The sequence below is a fragment of the Scardinius erythrophthalmus genome (assembly GCF_964197995.2).
Source record: "Scardinius erythrophthalmus genome assembly, chromosome: 15".
Classification (NCBI taxonomy): domain Eukaryota; kingdom Metazoa; phylum Chordata; class Actinopteri; order Cypriniformes; family Leuciscidae; genus Scardinius; species Scardinius erythrophthalmus.
In genome coordinates, this window is record NC_138235.1 from 36,934,515 (window position 1) to 36,952,866 (window position 18,352).

At 37.7% G+C, this 18,352-nt stretch overlaps 1 protein-coding gene across 1 annotated transcript in view; it reads right to left on the minus strand.

Annotated features, from left to right (window-relative positions):
• Window positions 1-510: 510 nt before the first annotated feature.
• Window positions 511-18,352, minus strand: part of ctnnbl1 (catenin, beta like 1) — a 55,516-nt gene continuing 37,674 nt past the window's right edge. The window contains exons 14-16 of the mRNA XM_081386808.1: window positions 9,611-9,748; window positions 9,449-9,521; window positions 511-890 (exon numbers count right to left, since the gene is read on the minus strand). Of these exons, the coding sequence (XP_081242934.1) occupies window positions 802-890; window positions 9,449-9,521; window positions 9,611-9,748 (300 nt within the window). The 3' untranslated portion in view covers window positions 511-801. The remainder of the gene's footprint in view (window positions 891-9,448; window positions 9,522-9,610; window positions 9,749-18,352) is intronic.

Sequence of the window (18,352 nt, forward strand, 5' to 3'; positions counted from 1 at the left end):
ACCAATTGGAAACATCATAGAAAACTTATGAAAATATATTGGTCAAATGCGGGAACCCTGAAATGTACCTTCAGCAGATTAGCTTAGCTATTAAGAAGCCAAATATGATTTTTTTTGGAAATCCAGAACTCCATGTGGTGAGACATTCCCCACTGAAACTAAAATAAGAGAATAAAGAAAATTAGAAAATGCCGATATAACGAGAAAATAGAGAAACATACAGTTTCATGGCCAGTAAAATCCACCAGAATTATTCTTTTTTTGGCCCCTAGATCCATATAAAGAGACCTAAATGATCAAGTGATAAACAAAAGACTTGAAAACATAGAATTCTTCGCTTAATTAGCTTACCGCAGGAGCGCTGGAGTGGAGAAAAGAGTCATAAACATTACATTTTCCTAAATGATGTTTCAGCACCAGAGTTGTTCCCTGCCTGAACTGGTCCAATGAGTCATTAAGTCTTGTGGAAGGTGATGTATGAAATCTAGCAAAGGAAACAGCACCAAGAAACCAAAGCACAAACTTTTATTACAAGAAAAGTTAAGTTGTTCTGACACAAAATATCCATCCTTAAAAAAAAAAGAAACAACTATAAACAAACAAAAAGTGTCAGATATCAATAGATACAATAGCAATATCCAATCTGTCGGGATACAATCAGCCCGGCAAATGTTAAAAATCTGATTTTCAGGACAGGATGACGATGAAAGTTAAAATCCACATGGCATCACATGGTCGTCAACCATAACACGGAAAAATGCTACAAAAAAAAAAAAAACACATCGAGCTCCAGCCGAATTTTTAGAAAGTCTCAAGTAGTTCCATAATCCTCTTCTGCTCACTTTCCTTAAACTCCTCGCTCTTGCCGTCGCCAATATTTTCTGCATATTCTGGAAAAAAGAAACGGGATGTTTAGTAATTTGGATGAATTTCATGTACACCAACCATCCCTGCCAAGAAACCCTCGCTAACGCCGTCTCAAAGGAGAGGCTGCACACTTTAATCCCAAAAAAATCAAAGTGAGAATTTGTATCCTTGAAAGTATTAAAAAAAAAAAATTTGTCACACATCACTTGACAGCCCACCAGAGTTTATTTTCAGACCTCCTTCGTCATGCATGAGCTATGGAGGGAAAAAAGACTGGGCTTCAGTCTGCAAGTTTGGGGTCTGAGGTACCGGGATTTAAGAAGTACCGTTCTTAAACGGGCAAATAGCTTTAAGATCCGTGACCGTTTGATGTGTGCCTTTGAGAGCGTGTCCTTCAGTCAGATCAAATCTGCCGTTTTGATTGAGGTCCGGCTATTTCGGGACACTCCGGTTTCTTGTAACCTGCAGAGAGCTGGAACGGTGCCCAAGAAATCATAGGGCTACAGACGCTACGATAAAAGCAGCATATGCTCAGAACGAGACTTTTATGTGCGCAGTGAGGACACTTACAACACTCCTCGACTGAGCTTAAGAGACCTTATTGTTCTCATCCACTAAAGCTCTGAAATGGCATTAGCATCTGTATTTAGACTCAAAAAAGCCAGGTTTGACGGTCGTCAATGAAAAACGGCTTGAATTTCAGTCTGTTGTTTCTGTTCTATCACTGTTTCTTCAACACAAAAAAATAAGAGCATACGAGCAGTAAAAAAAGGATCTATATCTTGATGTTGTTTTCAGGCTCTACTAGGAACAGGTTTTCCTGCTTGATTGTTCATTATTTTCCTCATGTTCTCCATTGTTGCAGCTCCTCTCTTCCCAGTCTGTCAGTAACGCTCTGTTTAGTTCCTGTCTCTATGAAGTCCCTCCTTCTGAAAAGCACACTGCTCTGATTGGTCGGCTGGATCAGTGTGCTGTGATTGGTCAAGCACTTCGAGTGTGTTTTGGAAATGTCCCGGCCCTTACCATAACCGCCAGTTTAACACACTACTAACTAACTCAACCAGGCCACGCCCCTTTATTTTGCATATTAATTATTTAAATGAGGAATATTGAGACATTTTCGTTCCCGGAAGAAAACTCAAGACTACAATTAGGGTTGGGTATCATTTGAATTTTAATGATTCCGATTTCGATTCTGCTTATCGATTCCGATTCTTATATATTTCTAATTTCGATTCCAATAAGGTTAAAAAAATTATAAGCTTATAATAACTAATATAAATTTCAAGCATTATTAAAGACATGTAAAACAATCAGTAATTAAAAAACAACAAATAAAAAATTAGCTATGGCAACAAATAGACACAACTGAACAAAGAAATTATTTAAATTTAAGATTTTCAGTTATTCAGGTACAGAAACTATTGAAATGTAAAATAACACTGCAATTTATAAATAAAATACATTACAAATATAGTTACAACATTTATTCAGTGTAAAACGAGTGAATTTTCTCTTTGTCTTTTGTTGTTTGATCAGTGCTATTACATGGCTTGGTTGAATTCCAATGTAGAATGCGGTCTTATTTTTTGTCTGAATTATTTCTTGCGGTCTGTTATTTTATTTCTTGCTATGGACGCAGGATTCTAACCGTAGAGACGGAACGGACTATTTTCTTTAGCGGAAGCAATACAATCGTTTTTAAATCATTAAACTCCTTTTTAAATCAATATTTTGTGTCAAATTATTGATTTATTTGGTGGGTAGCCATGTAATAAGCGGGATAATGTAGAGTGAGGCGGTTGTTATAGCGAATACAACCCCTTCAGGCTGATTCAAGCTCTGCTTCGCGTCGGGGTCCTAATCAGTGTTTGTGCGGAGTGTGGAAGCTAAAGTACTAGAGCGTTTCCATTTACTGCATGACATGGAGGCGCCGGCGCGATCACTCGCACTTTTTTCTGATAACAGCGGAAACAACTTCAAATACTCCATCATTTTAGTCATACAGATAAGAGCAATACCTCATTCGAAACTATTTTAATTTGTGCAAACTCACAATAACAACAAAACGTTGTGCATTTGTAAAATAAAGAAAACAAACAAGAAGCACTTTCTGCCGTCTTGGTTTTCAAGACCAATGAACCGAAACTCAGCGGAGATAGACCTAAACATTACACTAAAGAAACTTGAAAATGTTAAAAAGCATAATGGGCACTGTTTAAAGATTATTTATTATGTATTGGGTAATTACACCAATTCCAATATTACACAAGATTATGCCATAAGACTCACAGAAATTCTGCTAATAATTGCTAAGAAGTGCATTGCAATTAAGTGGAAATCTGATACTGTTATTCCTATAAATTTATGGTTATCTGAGGTTAATAACTGTGTACCACTGGAAAAAATAACATACTGGTTAAGAAAAAAAAGTAAAGTATTTAATAAAATTTGGCAACCCTTTTTCCGCTATATGGAAGAAACTTCAATAGACCGGTTGGATTCTCTTCTCGAGTGAGACTTTATACCGTATATTTACGATATCCTGTATCATCCCATTGTACTGTGTGTATTTTTATTTTATTTATTTATTTATTTTTGACGTTTGGTTGTTTTGTTTGGACTAATCTCTGTCTTATTTTGTGCAATAAGCTGTGTGAGTTTTTTGTCTGTTTTCTTTTGTTTATGTAACAGTTCAAAAGCTAAAATAAAATATTCTAAAAAAAAAAAGATTATTTATTATGGCACTTTTGCATTAGCATTTACGTTTATGATGCTTTACAGATGCTTTTATCCAAAGCAACTTGCATTGCGTTGAAGGTACAGTTTACATTGTAAGTTCTTGCATTTGCAGAATCAAACCAATGACCTTGGCTATATGAACGCCTATATTTAGAATAACCAGCATTGATAAATCGTTCTCAATAAGACCAGGAATGTGCATCAAGAAAGGAAATAGGGTCCATTTTGATTTCATGCCGACTTCAACAGAGGGTTTTTGAGAAGTGTACACCACAAGCGGCAAGCGCGTAAAGGTAGACATGCTCTCGGATTAGTTTCTAAGCCCTGCTCAAGCCCTGGGACAGAGGATCAAACCCAACACTAAATAAATAAATAAAGCAATAAGAAAAAAAAGAAGCTAAGTGGCACATTAAAACAGAAGCCCGAGGGCTGGAGAAAGTGGCTGGAAAAACACAGAGGGAGGATTGAGGAGTCTGCATGCCGGATGATCTGAGAGGATTATCCATTATGAGCTGTGAGATGCTGGAAACTTCATCCCACTGCAGAGGAGCTTCCCACTGATACCAGTACACACACACGCAAGGTCACGCGCACAACACAATCACACACTCCCTGTGACTCAAACGTGGCCTTGAAGTGCGTCGAGGCTTCTGTAGGCGTTTTCATTTCAGAGTTTCTGCAGTCAAACAAAGCAGATAAACCTGGTTTTGCCAGTGATCTCCTGCGTAGAAGCGTTTTTTTTTATCAGGCCATTAGCTGAAACTATAGCAGATTACCAATAACACCTGACAACAATGGTAGAAATGCTGCAGCTTTGGCTTAAATCTTACACAGAAAAAAAGTTTAAAAAAAATAATTACACTTTTTTTTTTTAGCTAATGCACACACATTCTGCAAGAAGATAGATAAAACAATTGATATAATAATAGATAGAACGAACGATAGATAGAACGATAGATAGATAGATAGACAGACAGATAGACAGACAGGTAGATAGAAAGATAGATAGATAGACAGACAGACAGACAGACAGACAGACAGACAGACAGACAGACAGATAGACAGATAGATAGATAGAATGATAAAACGATAGATGGATAGATAGATAGATAGAACGATGGATAGATAGATGGATGGATAGATAGATAGATAGATAGATAGATAGATAGATAGATAGATAGATAGATAGATAGATAGATAGATAGATAGATAGATAGATAGATAGATAGATATAGAACGATAGAACGATAGATGGATAGATAGATAGATAGATAGATAGATAGATAGATAGATAGATAGATAGATAGATAGATAGATAGATAGATAGATAGATGGATAGATGGACAGATAGATGGATGGATAGATAATGGATGGAAGGATGGATGGACAGATAGATGGATGGATAGATAATGGATGGAAGGATGGATGGATAGATAGATGGATAGACAGAACAATCTATGGATGGATGACAGATAGAACGACAGATTTGCACTATTTTCCCATGGTGCAGAAAATGAAATGGAACATTTCCATCAGTCAAACCAGTAAACAAACGGCAATAACAGTTAAACCGCAGAGCAAACGCAACCTGTCTGATTCCTCGTGTAACATTTGTTTTCATTTTCCCCGTGATTGCCTTTAATACGGTGTAAGCACATTTGCAGAACTGAGAGACCTGCGGGCGCGATGCCCAGGACACGGGCACGGCTCTGACACGGGCACAGCTGCTACAGAGGGCAGGTGAAATCTTCAATTTCTCAGCAGAGATCGCCCACACCAGCTGCTGGGACACGCTCACACACACTCGCACACACACACACTCCTCCAGCAGCTGAGACTGTTCCAGACCTGCGGCTCGGATTAAACCCGTCACGAGTCTGAAGGACACCACAAACCGTGACAAATGCCAACAAAGGCTTCCAGTGGGTTTGAGATTTCAATCAGATGTACTGGGAAAAAAATCTAAAGCATCAAACGGTTTAAATTTCCAGCAGTGAAGATGGAAAACTAAGGGCTTTCGAAGAGTTTCATAGATTGATTGTCCAAATCAGAAAAATACATTTGACCACTTTGAAAATATGTTTGTCTGTAAAATATAAATCAACTGTAAAAATAAAGGGGTGGTTGATTATGATTTCACTTTTCTAACTTTAGTTAGTGTGTAATGTTGCTGTTTGAACATAAACAACATCTGCAAAGTTACAACGCTCAAAGTTCAAAGCAAAGGGAGATATTTGTTTTTACAGAAATCTCTTTTTAAGGACTACAACAAACGGCTGGTAGAGACTACACGAACTTCCTTCCGGGTTAGTGACATCACCAACCCTAGAATTTACATAAACCCCGCCCCCTGGAGCACGATTTATAGATTATCAAGACAGAATATGCTAATCAATGACTAGAAGATAACTACACATCAGCTACATAAATTCATCAACTAACCGTTCAGAAATGTCCTGTTGCTTCTACATGTCGTCACTTATTCTTGAGTCTCTCCATCATTGTCTGAATCCGGTTTGAACATAAAAGACTAAAAGTTGTTGAAATTTTCAGTGCATGTCTGTGTGAGGTAAAAGGACACAAACTCTTGAAGCTCCGCCCTCTGTGCCGGGAGCAGCAGCTCATTTGCATTTAAAGAGACAGACACAAAACGGTGCGTTTTTGCTCACCCTCAAAAAGTGACAATTTTAACATGCTATATAAAAATATCTGTGGGGTATTTTGAGCTAAAACTTCACATACACACTCTGGGGACATCAGAGACTTATTTTACATCTTGTAAAAAGGGCATTATACCACCCCTTTAAAGTGACATTTGTAAAAAATAAATTAAAAAAATAAATGATATCATCATCCTAATCAGACATACACCAAAAAAAAAACTAAATGACCACTACATATATTCACCAAAATATTACGCATTTCCAATTTCAATACATTTGGCTTAAAATACGTTGCTTGTAAAACACAGCAGTTTGGAGAATCTGCAGTGAACGGACAGTTAAATGGGGATGGAGATTTAGTTAAACGACTCGCATGTACCACTTCTAGCAGAGACACCATTAGCTCACATTAATAGCAGCTTTCTAAAGAGCAACGCTTGTGCTTTTGAACAGGAAGGGTGCGTTCTTGACCATTACCGCCAGCAGTTTTCATCTCCGTCACCAGCTAAAGCAGAGTTCAGGTGGAAACGTGCTCTCTCTGATGAATCATTAATGTTCACGCCGAGAAGGAAGTGCACAATTTAACAAGAGCACAAAGAAAGGTCTTCTGCTTTCCAATAAGCAGTAGATAAAGAAACCCTTCTTAAACAATAGTCATATGTATGTGTTTTTGTATTAAACACAAATTAATACATGAAAAATACATGGCAATTGTGTTTTAGACTGATGAGTGAATCTTTGAACCAGAGATTTAAATCAATTAATTGACAGGCTCTATCTTAACACTCGGGAAAAGGATCGGGAGAGTAATGGCCAAATAAAAATGCATTGATGCGAAATTTTAGACCCAAATTATTGACTGCTTTTGCTCTATTTCTCCAACAGAAATAGTTCCAAACAAAGATCTGTTTCTGACTCTGTAGTTTTTTACTGAATGATTCAGCGTTTTTGAACAAATCGGGAGAGTCGATGATTCAATGACTCTAGATTCTTGAATGAATCATTTGAATGAATGACTCAATTATTCTATCATTCAATAAGATACTGTCAGTTTCATACATATGTAAAACTATAATTTCAATTAGCATAGGAAAAGTTTCTAAAAATTTTAATAAAAAAAGAATCAAATTAGGGGGGAAATATCTCAAATATGTGTGTGTGTGTGTTTGTTTTGTTTCTTCTAACACATTATAATACATAGAAAATGGCATGGCAAGTGTATTTTATAGTGATAACGAGTGAATCGTTGAACCAGAGATTTAAATCGATTAACTGAAATGATTTAAGAACTGATTAATGTAAATTAAATTCAGACTTTACAACTACTTCTACCACTGAGTCCTTTACATCTTAACACTCTTATACTTGCAAGTAGCAAGACAAAAAAGGATCAGGAAACTTAATTGCGAAATAAAAAATGCATTGCTGCTAATTTTTTATATCACAAATATTTTCAGTCCACATCATCCGGATGAAACACGACATCACAAAATTACCTCCAGACACAATGTTCGCTAAACTTTAATAAAAACAAAATCAAAGAAGATTTGGGTTCTTTCCGAGAGAAATACTGGATGAAGTATGAAAGAATAGTGGTTAAAAAAGAGGGAGGGAGAGAGGGAGAGAGAGAGAGAGAGAGAGAGAGCTGTCAAGACTTAATCAAGGTGCTGTGGGCTGAAGAGTGGGCGAAGCCGAACAAGTAATATCGCTCGAGAGAGAGAGAGAGAGAATGGATGGAAGTGCGAGTGAAATACGCCGCTAGCGAGGAGCACTGCAGCGCACAGCAAACCTTTTGCTTTAGCAACAGGGAATGTGCTGATCGCCTGCGGAAGTGTGTTCTTCACCGGCTTCACACAATACACCTGATACTGTTACACTTCTACAGAGACCGGACTACTGAACCGAATCTGAAAACACTGAGTGCTAAAGGTTTGCAAGGCCTAATATAAAATCGGTCATTTCATTGATATCTTATGTGATGTTGTACTTGTATTTATATATATATATATATATATATATATATATATATATATATATATATATACACACACACACACACACACACACACATATATATAAGTGCCATCTGAAATTTTCTTCTAGAATGATCATTTTTATGAAGCTCGTATATTTGAGTTCAGTAATTTCACTTAAAATGGCAATAAAAATCACCTATTAATTGCCATTTAAGTGAAATTACTTGATAAAAATGATTATTCTAGAAGAATATATATACACACACATACATATATACATATATATATATATATATATATATATATATATATATATATACACATATACATATACACACATATATATATATATATATATATATATATATATATATATATATAAGTAATTATTTTTTGTAGAATTATGTTATTAGAATACATTGTTGATTCTGATTTGTTACACTTTAGTGCATTGATATCTTTTTCTTTTTAGAACATATGTTGGGTTTAATTATGTTTTGGTGAGCTATTCTCTATTTTTCTAACAATGTCTTCTCTATTGTGACTATTCTACAGAAGTCAACATTTGAAGTGGATCAAAACCTTTCATCAAAGTTATACATTAATTTTGAACAATACCCATTCTTCTCTTAGGACAACTTTGATGAACTTTTTTAAACCACTTGAAATACTGACTACTGTATATTACGTAGCCAGGTGATTGTCACATGACTAACTAACTGTTGTTTAAAAGGACTCGGAGTGTGTTTGCTACCGACACCCTGATGAAGGCTCGTTAGCCACAGTGTGCGGTGTAGCGTCAGCGTCTATTTATAGTGTAGGGGCGGAGCTTCAGATTCTAGAGAGCATTTGATTGGACAGAAAATCTGATGAGAGGCTGAAGTGCAGAGTGATGTCATCAAAATCATTGATCCATTTTGGAATAAGTGAGAGACTGTACGTTTTGAACGTTTATATCTTCTAAATGTGAATTGTGTCATTGTTTGGAGCACGTTAAACATATTTTGATTTCATGGGGACTTTAAATAAGCTAGCTTACATAAAATGGGATTGTGTGGATCTCAGAAATAAGCACATTTATGTTAAAATCATAGTCATGGTCATTAAAATATCCTTTTATTTTATTTATGCAAAATATAATTTCTCTTTAGATGTTGATATATGCATTTTAAAAGCTCACAATATAATGTATAATCTTACCTCTCATTATATGACGAACGATTTTGACGGATCCTCCCCTGAGATTGAGGATCTGATGGACTCTCTGCTGTAACTGGAGGAGAAGACACGCAGAATTAAACACGTTCAGCTTTAGTTACACCTGAAACGATGCCTGTGTGACGAGGGTTGTGTGTGACGCACCTGAGGAACGCCAGCACTGCACATCTCCACCATGATATAACAGATGAGCTGAAGAACGAAGAGTCCAGCGTCGAGCCTGCGCAGATAAAACTCGTCGTCCATCACGTCATCGATGATCTCGCCACGCCGCACCATATCCTGAGCAGCACAAACAGAGGTTACGGCTGCACAATATATGAAAATTAACTGATATTGTGTTATTTCTTAGTGCAATTGTCAAAATCATGCGGGCTGTGATTTAATTACATAAATATATGCACTACCGGTTTCAGAGTGAAGCGGGTTCAGACTGCATGCGTGTAAATGAACACAGTGCTTTCTGAAACTGGCAGCGCATTTTTTTATTGACAGTAACCCGTCAAAATAAAAGTTCAGTGAAGTGATGGTTTAACATAAAATAATATTTTAAGAAAAAAATAAAATAATAATAATTAAAAAAAAGAATAAATTAAGAAATTAAGTAAATATTAGTAGTATTTTTATTACTCGATTTTTTTATATTACAGAACAATAGTATTATTACAATATATTTCTTTGGTTTCATTTTTTATTTAATAATAATAATAATAATAATAATAATAATAAATCACAGCAGCGCATATTTTTATTTGCTTGCAACCCGTCAAAATAAATGCTTGATGGCTTACCGGTAGAAAATGAAGAAATAGTATTATTACATTATATCTTGAAGGTGGTTTATATTTTTTATCTAACATGATTCACAATAAAATATTGTTATTATTTTATAGTCAATGAAAAGGTGAAAAAAACTGGGAATGCGGCCGATAAAAACTCAAGTGGAAAATTGTTGTTTTCTTAAATCCCTTCAACTTTATGGTTACTGAAAGAGGTTTGATTTGCTTCTTGGAAAGGCAAACCCAAGTGTGAACACTCGCATTTTTCAAGTTTTTCCCAAGATTTGGCACAGAAAAAAAAAAAAAAAAAAAAAATCAGAATAAAATATTTCCACTTTTTTTTTTTTTTTTATTATTTATTATGCATATGCTCTTCCCCCCAAAATAAATCATCCTACTCACTCTTAGAATGATTCATTGTTTCCAAATTTAGCTATTCTATTCATCCATTAAAAATTCCTGTATCTTTTCATATCCTAATATATACTGCAGAAAAAAAAAATATCGCAATATCAGTTTTCTCCAACATCGTACAGCTTTGATAGAGGAAAATGATGACCAGTAGACTCATAATAAATAAATGCATATTGATTTGCAAGAAAATCACATGTAGTGATGTATATTGCCATGCAGCTCCATGCATGTTCTCCTCCTGTTAGAAAACGTTCTGGATAATGATGTTGGAGCTGATCTCAGATCAGTTTAAAAGGCTTATTTCTGCTTTTCAGCACCTGCATCCGAATCTAAAGGGACAAAGACATTTGGCATTTGTTGAATGGCGTAATTGCGGCGATTGACACCGGCCTCTCTCCAGGGGATTCAAATCTTTTCCAGCATAAAACACTGGCAAGCACATGAACAGAGAGGCTTGTGAACACCGGGAACGCTGCAGAAACAGCAGGCTGGCGAGAACTGAAGTGCACAGTGGTCACGGGTTGCTGAAAACAGGCTCAGATCGTCGAGAGGCTTTCTGAGAGAACTAGAACGGCCAACACCATTCAGACGTTCTGCAAGATATATAGATGCTTTCAGTGCAATTCTAAGAACAGGATGTGATTTTATCCATTAAAAAAATAGGATTTTTTAACCCGGACATGTGGATGAAAGCCAAGTTCCTCTTTTAGAGCAGCTCAATGGAGGGGTTTCCTTTTCAAACCGATCATTATTTGTGATTTTTCTCCATATAGTGGATTTCAATGGGGTCCAAAGGGTTCAAGGTCCAAATGTGAGTTTCAGTGCAGCTTTGAAGGCTCTACACGATCCCAGCCGAGGAATAAGAGTCTTATCTAGACAAACCATCTTTCATTTTATAAAAAAAAACATTTGTATACTTTTTAACCACAAATGCTCGTCTTGCACTAGCTGTGATGCGCCACACATTACGTAATCACGTTGAAAGGTCAAGCGTGACATAGGCGTAAGTACCGACCAAGTGTTTACAAAGCGAATATGCAAATACTAAGTCATACACCATTTACAAATAAATAAATAAATAAAAGGTAAAACGATGTCGAACAATTTTGAGTTTATCTCCCTTCCCTACATTTTTTTAACTGGAACACACATGACCTTTCAGCGTGATTACGTAATGAGCAGAGCAGGTGCAAGATGAGAATTTATTGTTAAAAAGTATATAAATATTTATTTATTTTTGAAAATGATTGATGGTTTGTCTAGATAAGACATTTATTCCTCGGCTGGGATCGTGTCGAGACTTTGAATCTGCACTGAAACTCACATTTGGACCCCATTGTAGTCACTATATGGAGAAAAATCCTGGAATGTTTTCCTCAAAAAACAATTTCTTTTCAACTGAAGAAAGAAACGCATGAACATCTTGGACGACGTGGGGGTGAGTAAATTATCAGAACATTGGTCAAGTAAATAACATTGTAATGAAAGATTAAAGAGGCAAACATTCATTTTATTTAAAATAATGTGCACTAATGAATTGAGCAAAATAAGTCCAAAATAAGGAACATGTTGATTTTAGTTCATACTTTCAGGCTGATTGAAAGTGTGCAAAAAAAAAAAAAAAAATTTCCCATCAATTGGATGTCAGAACAGTTTGATCTTTCGCATTCGTTACTCGAGTCTCGTTACAGAGGTGAAGCCTTCGGCAAACCAATTACATCAGTGCAAATAACAAGCGGCATCACCTCCGGGAAACGGAGTGATTTTTAGTCACTTCATGTTGGAGAACTGCGGGCTGGCACAGGTGTTAATATGACAGGCAGAACAAAGCAGCGCCGGGACCTGTGATTGAGTCTCACGGGACACGCCGACACTAAATTAATCCCAGCACACCCTGCCAAACGCTTCCTCCGAGGATCCTTTCGAGATTTCCCAAAGAGTGCTGCGGTAAAACGAGATCGCAGGCCGAACGCGGAGGGGATTTTATGGGGGTCTGTGTTTAGGAAATGCAATTCGGAGAGAATTTGTAGCTGTCATTAGGCAGTAAAAGGAGGCGAGACGGGTTGGCTGACAGCACTCCGAGGCGTCCTTAAACAAGGGCTCTGCTATGGGTGATATAGTTTTATAGCACTCGGAGAAAGCTGGGAGCGCGGATCCATCTGGAGGGAGTGCTGGTGCATTCAGTCGACGGGAGCGAAACAAGAGCAGACATTTCCACACTCGTATTCCTGTCACTGCCTCTGAGACACGATTTATCGGCCTGAAGAACACGCAGAGGAGGAGAGGCAGATAAGGTGGATGGAAAAACGTGCACTCACACACACTCAAACTCACGAGACGGTTTTAAATTGACACACCTGTGCAAAGACCTGAAACTAGAGCTAAGCGAAATATGATTGCACCACAACACACACACGCACTCTCTCTCTCACTCACACACACGCACTCAAACATACACATACACCACACTCAAACATTCACACGCACTCACGTTTACTTAAATGGGGACTCTCCATAGCATAATGTTTTTATACTGTACAGACTGTATATTCTGTCCCCTCACACTAACCGACCCCTAAACCTACCCAACACACACACTAACCGACCCCTAAACCTACCCAACACACACACTAACCGACCCCTAAACCTACCCAACACACACACACACTAACTGACCCCTAAACCTACCCATCACACACACACACTAACCCGACCCCTAAACCTATACATCTCACACACACACTAACCCGACCCCTAAACCTACCCATCACACACTAACCGACCCCTAAACCTACACATCTCACACACACCCACAACCACTAACCCGACCCCTAAACCTACCCATCACACACACACACACACACACACACACACTAACCCGACCCCTAAACCTCCCCATCACACACACACACACACACACACTAACCCGACCCCTAAACCTACACATCACACACACACACACACACACACACACACACACTAACCCGACCCCTAAACCTACCCATCACACACACACACACACACACACACACACACACACACACACACACACACACACACTAACCCGACCCCTAAACCTACCCATCACACACACACACACACTAACCCGACCCCTAAACCTACCCATCACACACACACACACACACACAAACTAACCCAACGCCTAAACCTACCCATCACACACACACACACACACTAACCCGACCCCTAAACCTACACATCTCACACACACACACACACACACACACACACAGACACACACTAACCCGACCCCTAAACCTACCCATCACACACACACACACACACACACACACACACATAGAGGTGGGCGATATATCGTTTAGACGATAATATCCAAATTGTTGTCTGGACGATATGCAAAATTGGGATATCGAATATTTCATAATTTGTACAATCCGACCCCCCAAACATGAAAAGAGCTGAAAGAATTTAAAGAGAAAACAAATAACGCACACAATAACCTTCTAAACAATTATATGTAGCGATTTTTAATACTGTAGAGCAGTACTATTCCCGGAAGCACCCTCCGAGTGGCCCAGCCCATGGTCCCGCGTCGTCAAAAACGCATACGTAAATTCGAAATAGTGCGCGCAGAAGCACATGCGCAAAACCGTTTTTAAAATGATATATGAATTATTTTTATTTTATCATATGTCATTTTACAAAAGGACATTTTACAAACCGTTTGCGCATGTGCTCCTGCACGCACTTTTTCAGTCAGAACACAGCAATCAGAGGAGGACGCGCTGAAAACTGTAATGCTGTTCTCTTCCTTCATAACTCGTAGCCTACTGAGAAGGTTTGAGTTGCAGAGGAATTTGTGACTGTTTCACCTGTTCAACCACATCAAAGTTTCGTAATTAGTAAGTCCGTGCTTTTTCTCTTCTTTTTTTCTTATGTGCAGAAGAGCCGCTGTGCCTTGGTGAAACGTTACGTGAAGAGCTCTTTTCCAAAACGCCATAAACCTAAAAAGCTGCCTCAAAGATCCACCAAAAGTAATGATTATGAATATGTAAAATAATGCAATAAGACATTTTAAATTGTTTATTAATTTCTGTGTCGGCTGCAAAGATGAAGTTGACGATAGGCTTTAATGACTCGCGATCTTCGCAGTAGGCTAGTGAACGCATGCACCGGAGAAATGCACATTTATTAGGCTACATAGTTTTATTTTGTTTTGGATGGTTTTGTTTAGAACCAGATTTCTGTAAATATATTTCACATTTTTTAGGCCTGTGAGGCGAGTAGGCTACGGTTCGGTTCATGATGATATAATCTCCAGTTCAAGCACCGGCGCCTTATGTTGTGATTGCTAGCCTATATTTGTATTTTAATGTAAATCCAGGAAATTGGTTAATGAAAAATTAAGATACAATTAATACAAAACGAAATTCGTTTTAAAGAAAGGCTTTGTGCTTTTTTTTTGAGGTCTCGGTGAAAGTTTGAAAGTCTTTAGTCTTTTTGCCGCTTTCAGAGCACTCGCGTCCATAATGGAGAACTGACACGTAGCCTAATATTGTTTTTTCCTCATAAATGCAAACACGAAAAATAAAAGAGAAAAGACTTGGATTTATATGGATTTATAGCGTTTTGGGGAAAAAATGGATGGATTTATAGCGTTTTGAAAATACATATTTTTTTACTTTGAATTTATCATCAACAATATTGTTGTTTGATTTAATAATCACTGTTGCAAAAGGTGCCTAGTTCCGTTTTTTTTTTTTTTTTTTTGTAAGTGGAAAAAGATAGGGGCTTCCTCAGATTCTGTTTAGTTAGCTCCTTTATTGTTTCTTTTATAGACTACATAGGTAAAATGCAGCAAGTCAAAAGACCAATTGGACCTTCTTTGCCAGTTTGCACACATTTCTTTGAAGGATGGCAAAAATATCGTCTGAATATCGATATCGAGTTATTGGAAAAAAATATCGAGATATTCATTTTTGTCAATATCTCCCACCCCTACACACACACACACACAAACTAACCCAACGCCTAAACCCATCACATAAAACTTTCTGCATTTTTACATTAAAAAAAAAATCATTTAATTACTTTGTGTTTATACTAGATTTACAAATTAGTACGTCCCTAAAGGGACCGATGATGATGATCTTGTCTTTGTTAAAAATAGCACTGAAAGTACATTTGGATTACTGCATATTTTCTTAATCTGCTCTGAAACAACGACTAGTTGGTTAAAATTATAATTTCTCTTAGTTTGGGGGGGGGGGGGGGGGTTATACTTTTAAGATATATGTATTTTTTAATTCAAGATATCTCTCAAGCATGTTTAGAAAGCCCAACCAAACCCAACCCTGAAAACAGAACGCCTGTCTCAAACACACATTAGGATGGATGAGACACGAGCCGCAGGAGTCCTGATCAGCGCCCAGCTCACATCCTCCACACACACACACACACACACACACGCCAATATCCTCCAGCACACACACAACGCATACACATGCACGCACGCGCACACACACACACACACACACACACACGCACAAACCGTATAATCACGTACACACACACACAGTATAATCACACAAACACACACACAGACACAATAATCACACACACACACACACACACACAGTATAATCTCACAAACGCACGCGTACACACACAGTGTAATCACCAGATGCACACACAGCAGAGCCTAACCTACTAACACAACACACATGCCAGTTACACAATGTGGATTAATCACCCCAACCTGACAATTATCATCAATTAACATCTGCCTTTAATCATCTCCACTTTAATTAACACTGGCTGAAAAAGCCTTCACACACACACCTGTGACCACATGCCAATTAAATGCCAACTTAAAAAAAAAGAATGCTGATAATTAATTATAAATTACTAATATAATTACATTTTCTTCTTATTAATAATAATAATAATAATAATAATACTGTTTTATTCATTTATTAATAATAATATGCTATTTTAAAATTATATGCAATAATATCATATTTGGAATCATGCAAATGTTTGCAATGCAACGAACATCACAAACTAATTGTTACATCGTAAAAAAAAAAAAAAAAAAAAAAAGAATACAACCACTCAAAATCGAAGAGATAAAGCACGGTTTGTTTCAGCGTTTTGCATAAACTTTGGCTTAATCATAACCATAAGCACGATGAGCACCAGCCTAACGTGCAGTTGTTCCTCTGTCTCGCTGAAGGTGTGCTGTGGCAGAAGACATGAGTCGCAGATCCTCGAGGTTGCGAGGTGGAGCCCCAGTGGATCGAACTTGTTAGTTTCACAGATGCTCAATTTTACTGAGATCTGGGAATTTATACACCTTGAAACTCTCCATCATGTTCCTCAAACCATTCCTGAACTTCCACCAGGAAACACCACTGTCATGAAGGGCTGTCCCTGACACAATGGCTGTGTTTACACTCGGCATTAACATGCGCCCTGTATCCGGATGTTGTCCACATACACATTGGAAAGACCAGTGTAAACGCGCTTCTGATGGGAATGTTATCCGATCAGTGTTTCCGGTTTCAGAGGTAGTCGAGGACGCATTGTGATCGGATCTCAGTGTAATATAAACGCAATCCAGCATCGTGTCTGTCAGTCACGAGTCGAACGGGTTTATTTGTGGCAATAGCCAACAATATATTGAATGGGTCAAAATTATCAGTTTTTCTTTTATGCCAAAAATCATTAGTATATTAAGTAAAGATCAATTTCCATGAAGATATTTAGTACATTTCCTACCGTAAATATATAAAACATGTATTTGTGTGAGTGAATGCAGCACAATCGGCAACATAAATGGACAACTTTAAAGGAGATTTTCTCAATGTTTTGATTTTTTTGCTCCCTCAGATTCCAGATTTTCAGATTGTTGTATCTCGACCAATAGTTGTATCTAGTGCTGCACGATTAATCGTATCGCAATCGCGATGTCAAGCCTACGCGATTATATGAAGCAAAATGCTGCGATTTTATATTAAATAAACAAATTAGCGCTGTTAACGCAATTAACGCAGCATCAGTTAATTTTTGGCATCCTTTGGCTAGTGTTACATGATCCCGCTCTTATTCATGCAAATGCTTTTAAACCATTCATGCGCGATAAGACAAAAAAAGAACGTGCTGTCAGTGAATGTCCTCCTGACACACACGACCCACAGATAGCCGTGCGCCAGTATCAAGTTCTCTTTCGCGGTAGAACGAAGAACACACATGTATGCCAAAATGAACGCGCTGCCTGTGAATGTCCTGACTGTGACACACAGAAAGACTCGCGCTAATATCGTGCGTGCGCACAAAACAGCACGCCAGAATACAGTTCTCTTTCGAGCTTGAACGAACAATAACACACACAATTATGCCAAAATGTCTTTTTGTCGAGTATCTTCATAACATAAGAGTAGTCTTATGATGAACGTGAAGAGTTGTGACTCGTGAGAGAATGAGGCGTGTGCGATCCGCGTCTCTGACAGCAGCGGCTGCTCTTAAAGGGACAGTACACAGTAGCCACTAATTATATCTGTCGCTAAAGTTAATCAAAGAACAAAGGTTACAGAGAAAAACACTCACTGCTCTTGACTAAAGAACTTTTTTCTTTAGGCAGATTATCACTAATCTGTGTGTGCATTTATTTTCCATGAAACCATTTGTTTATTATATCGCAATATTGACC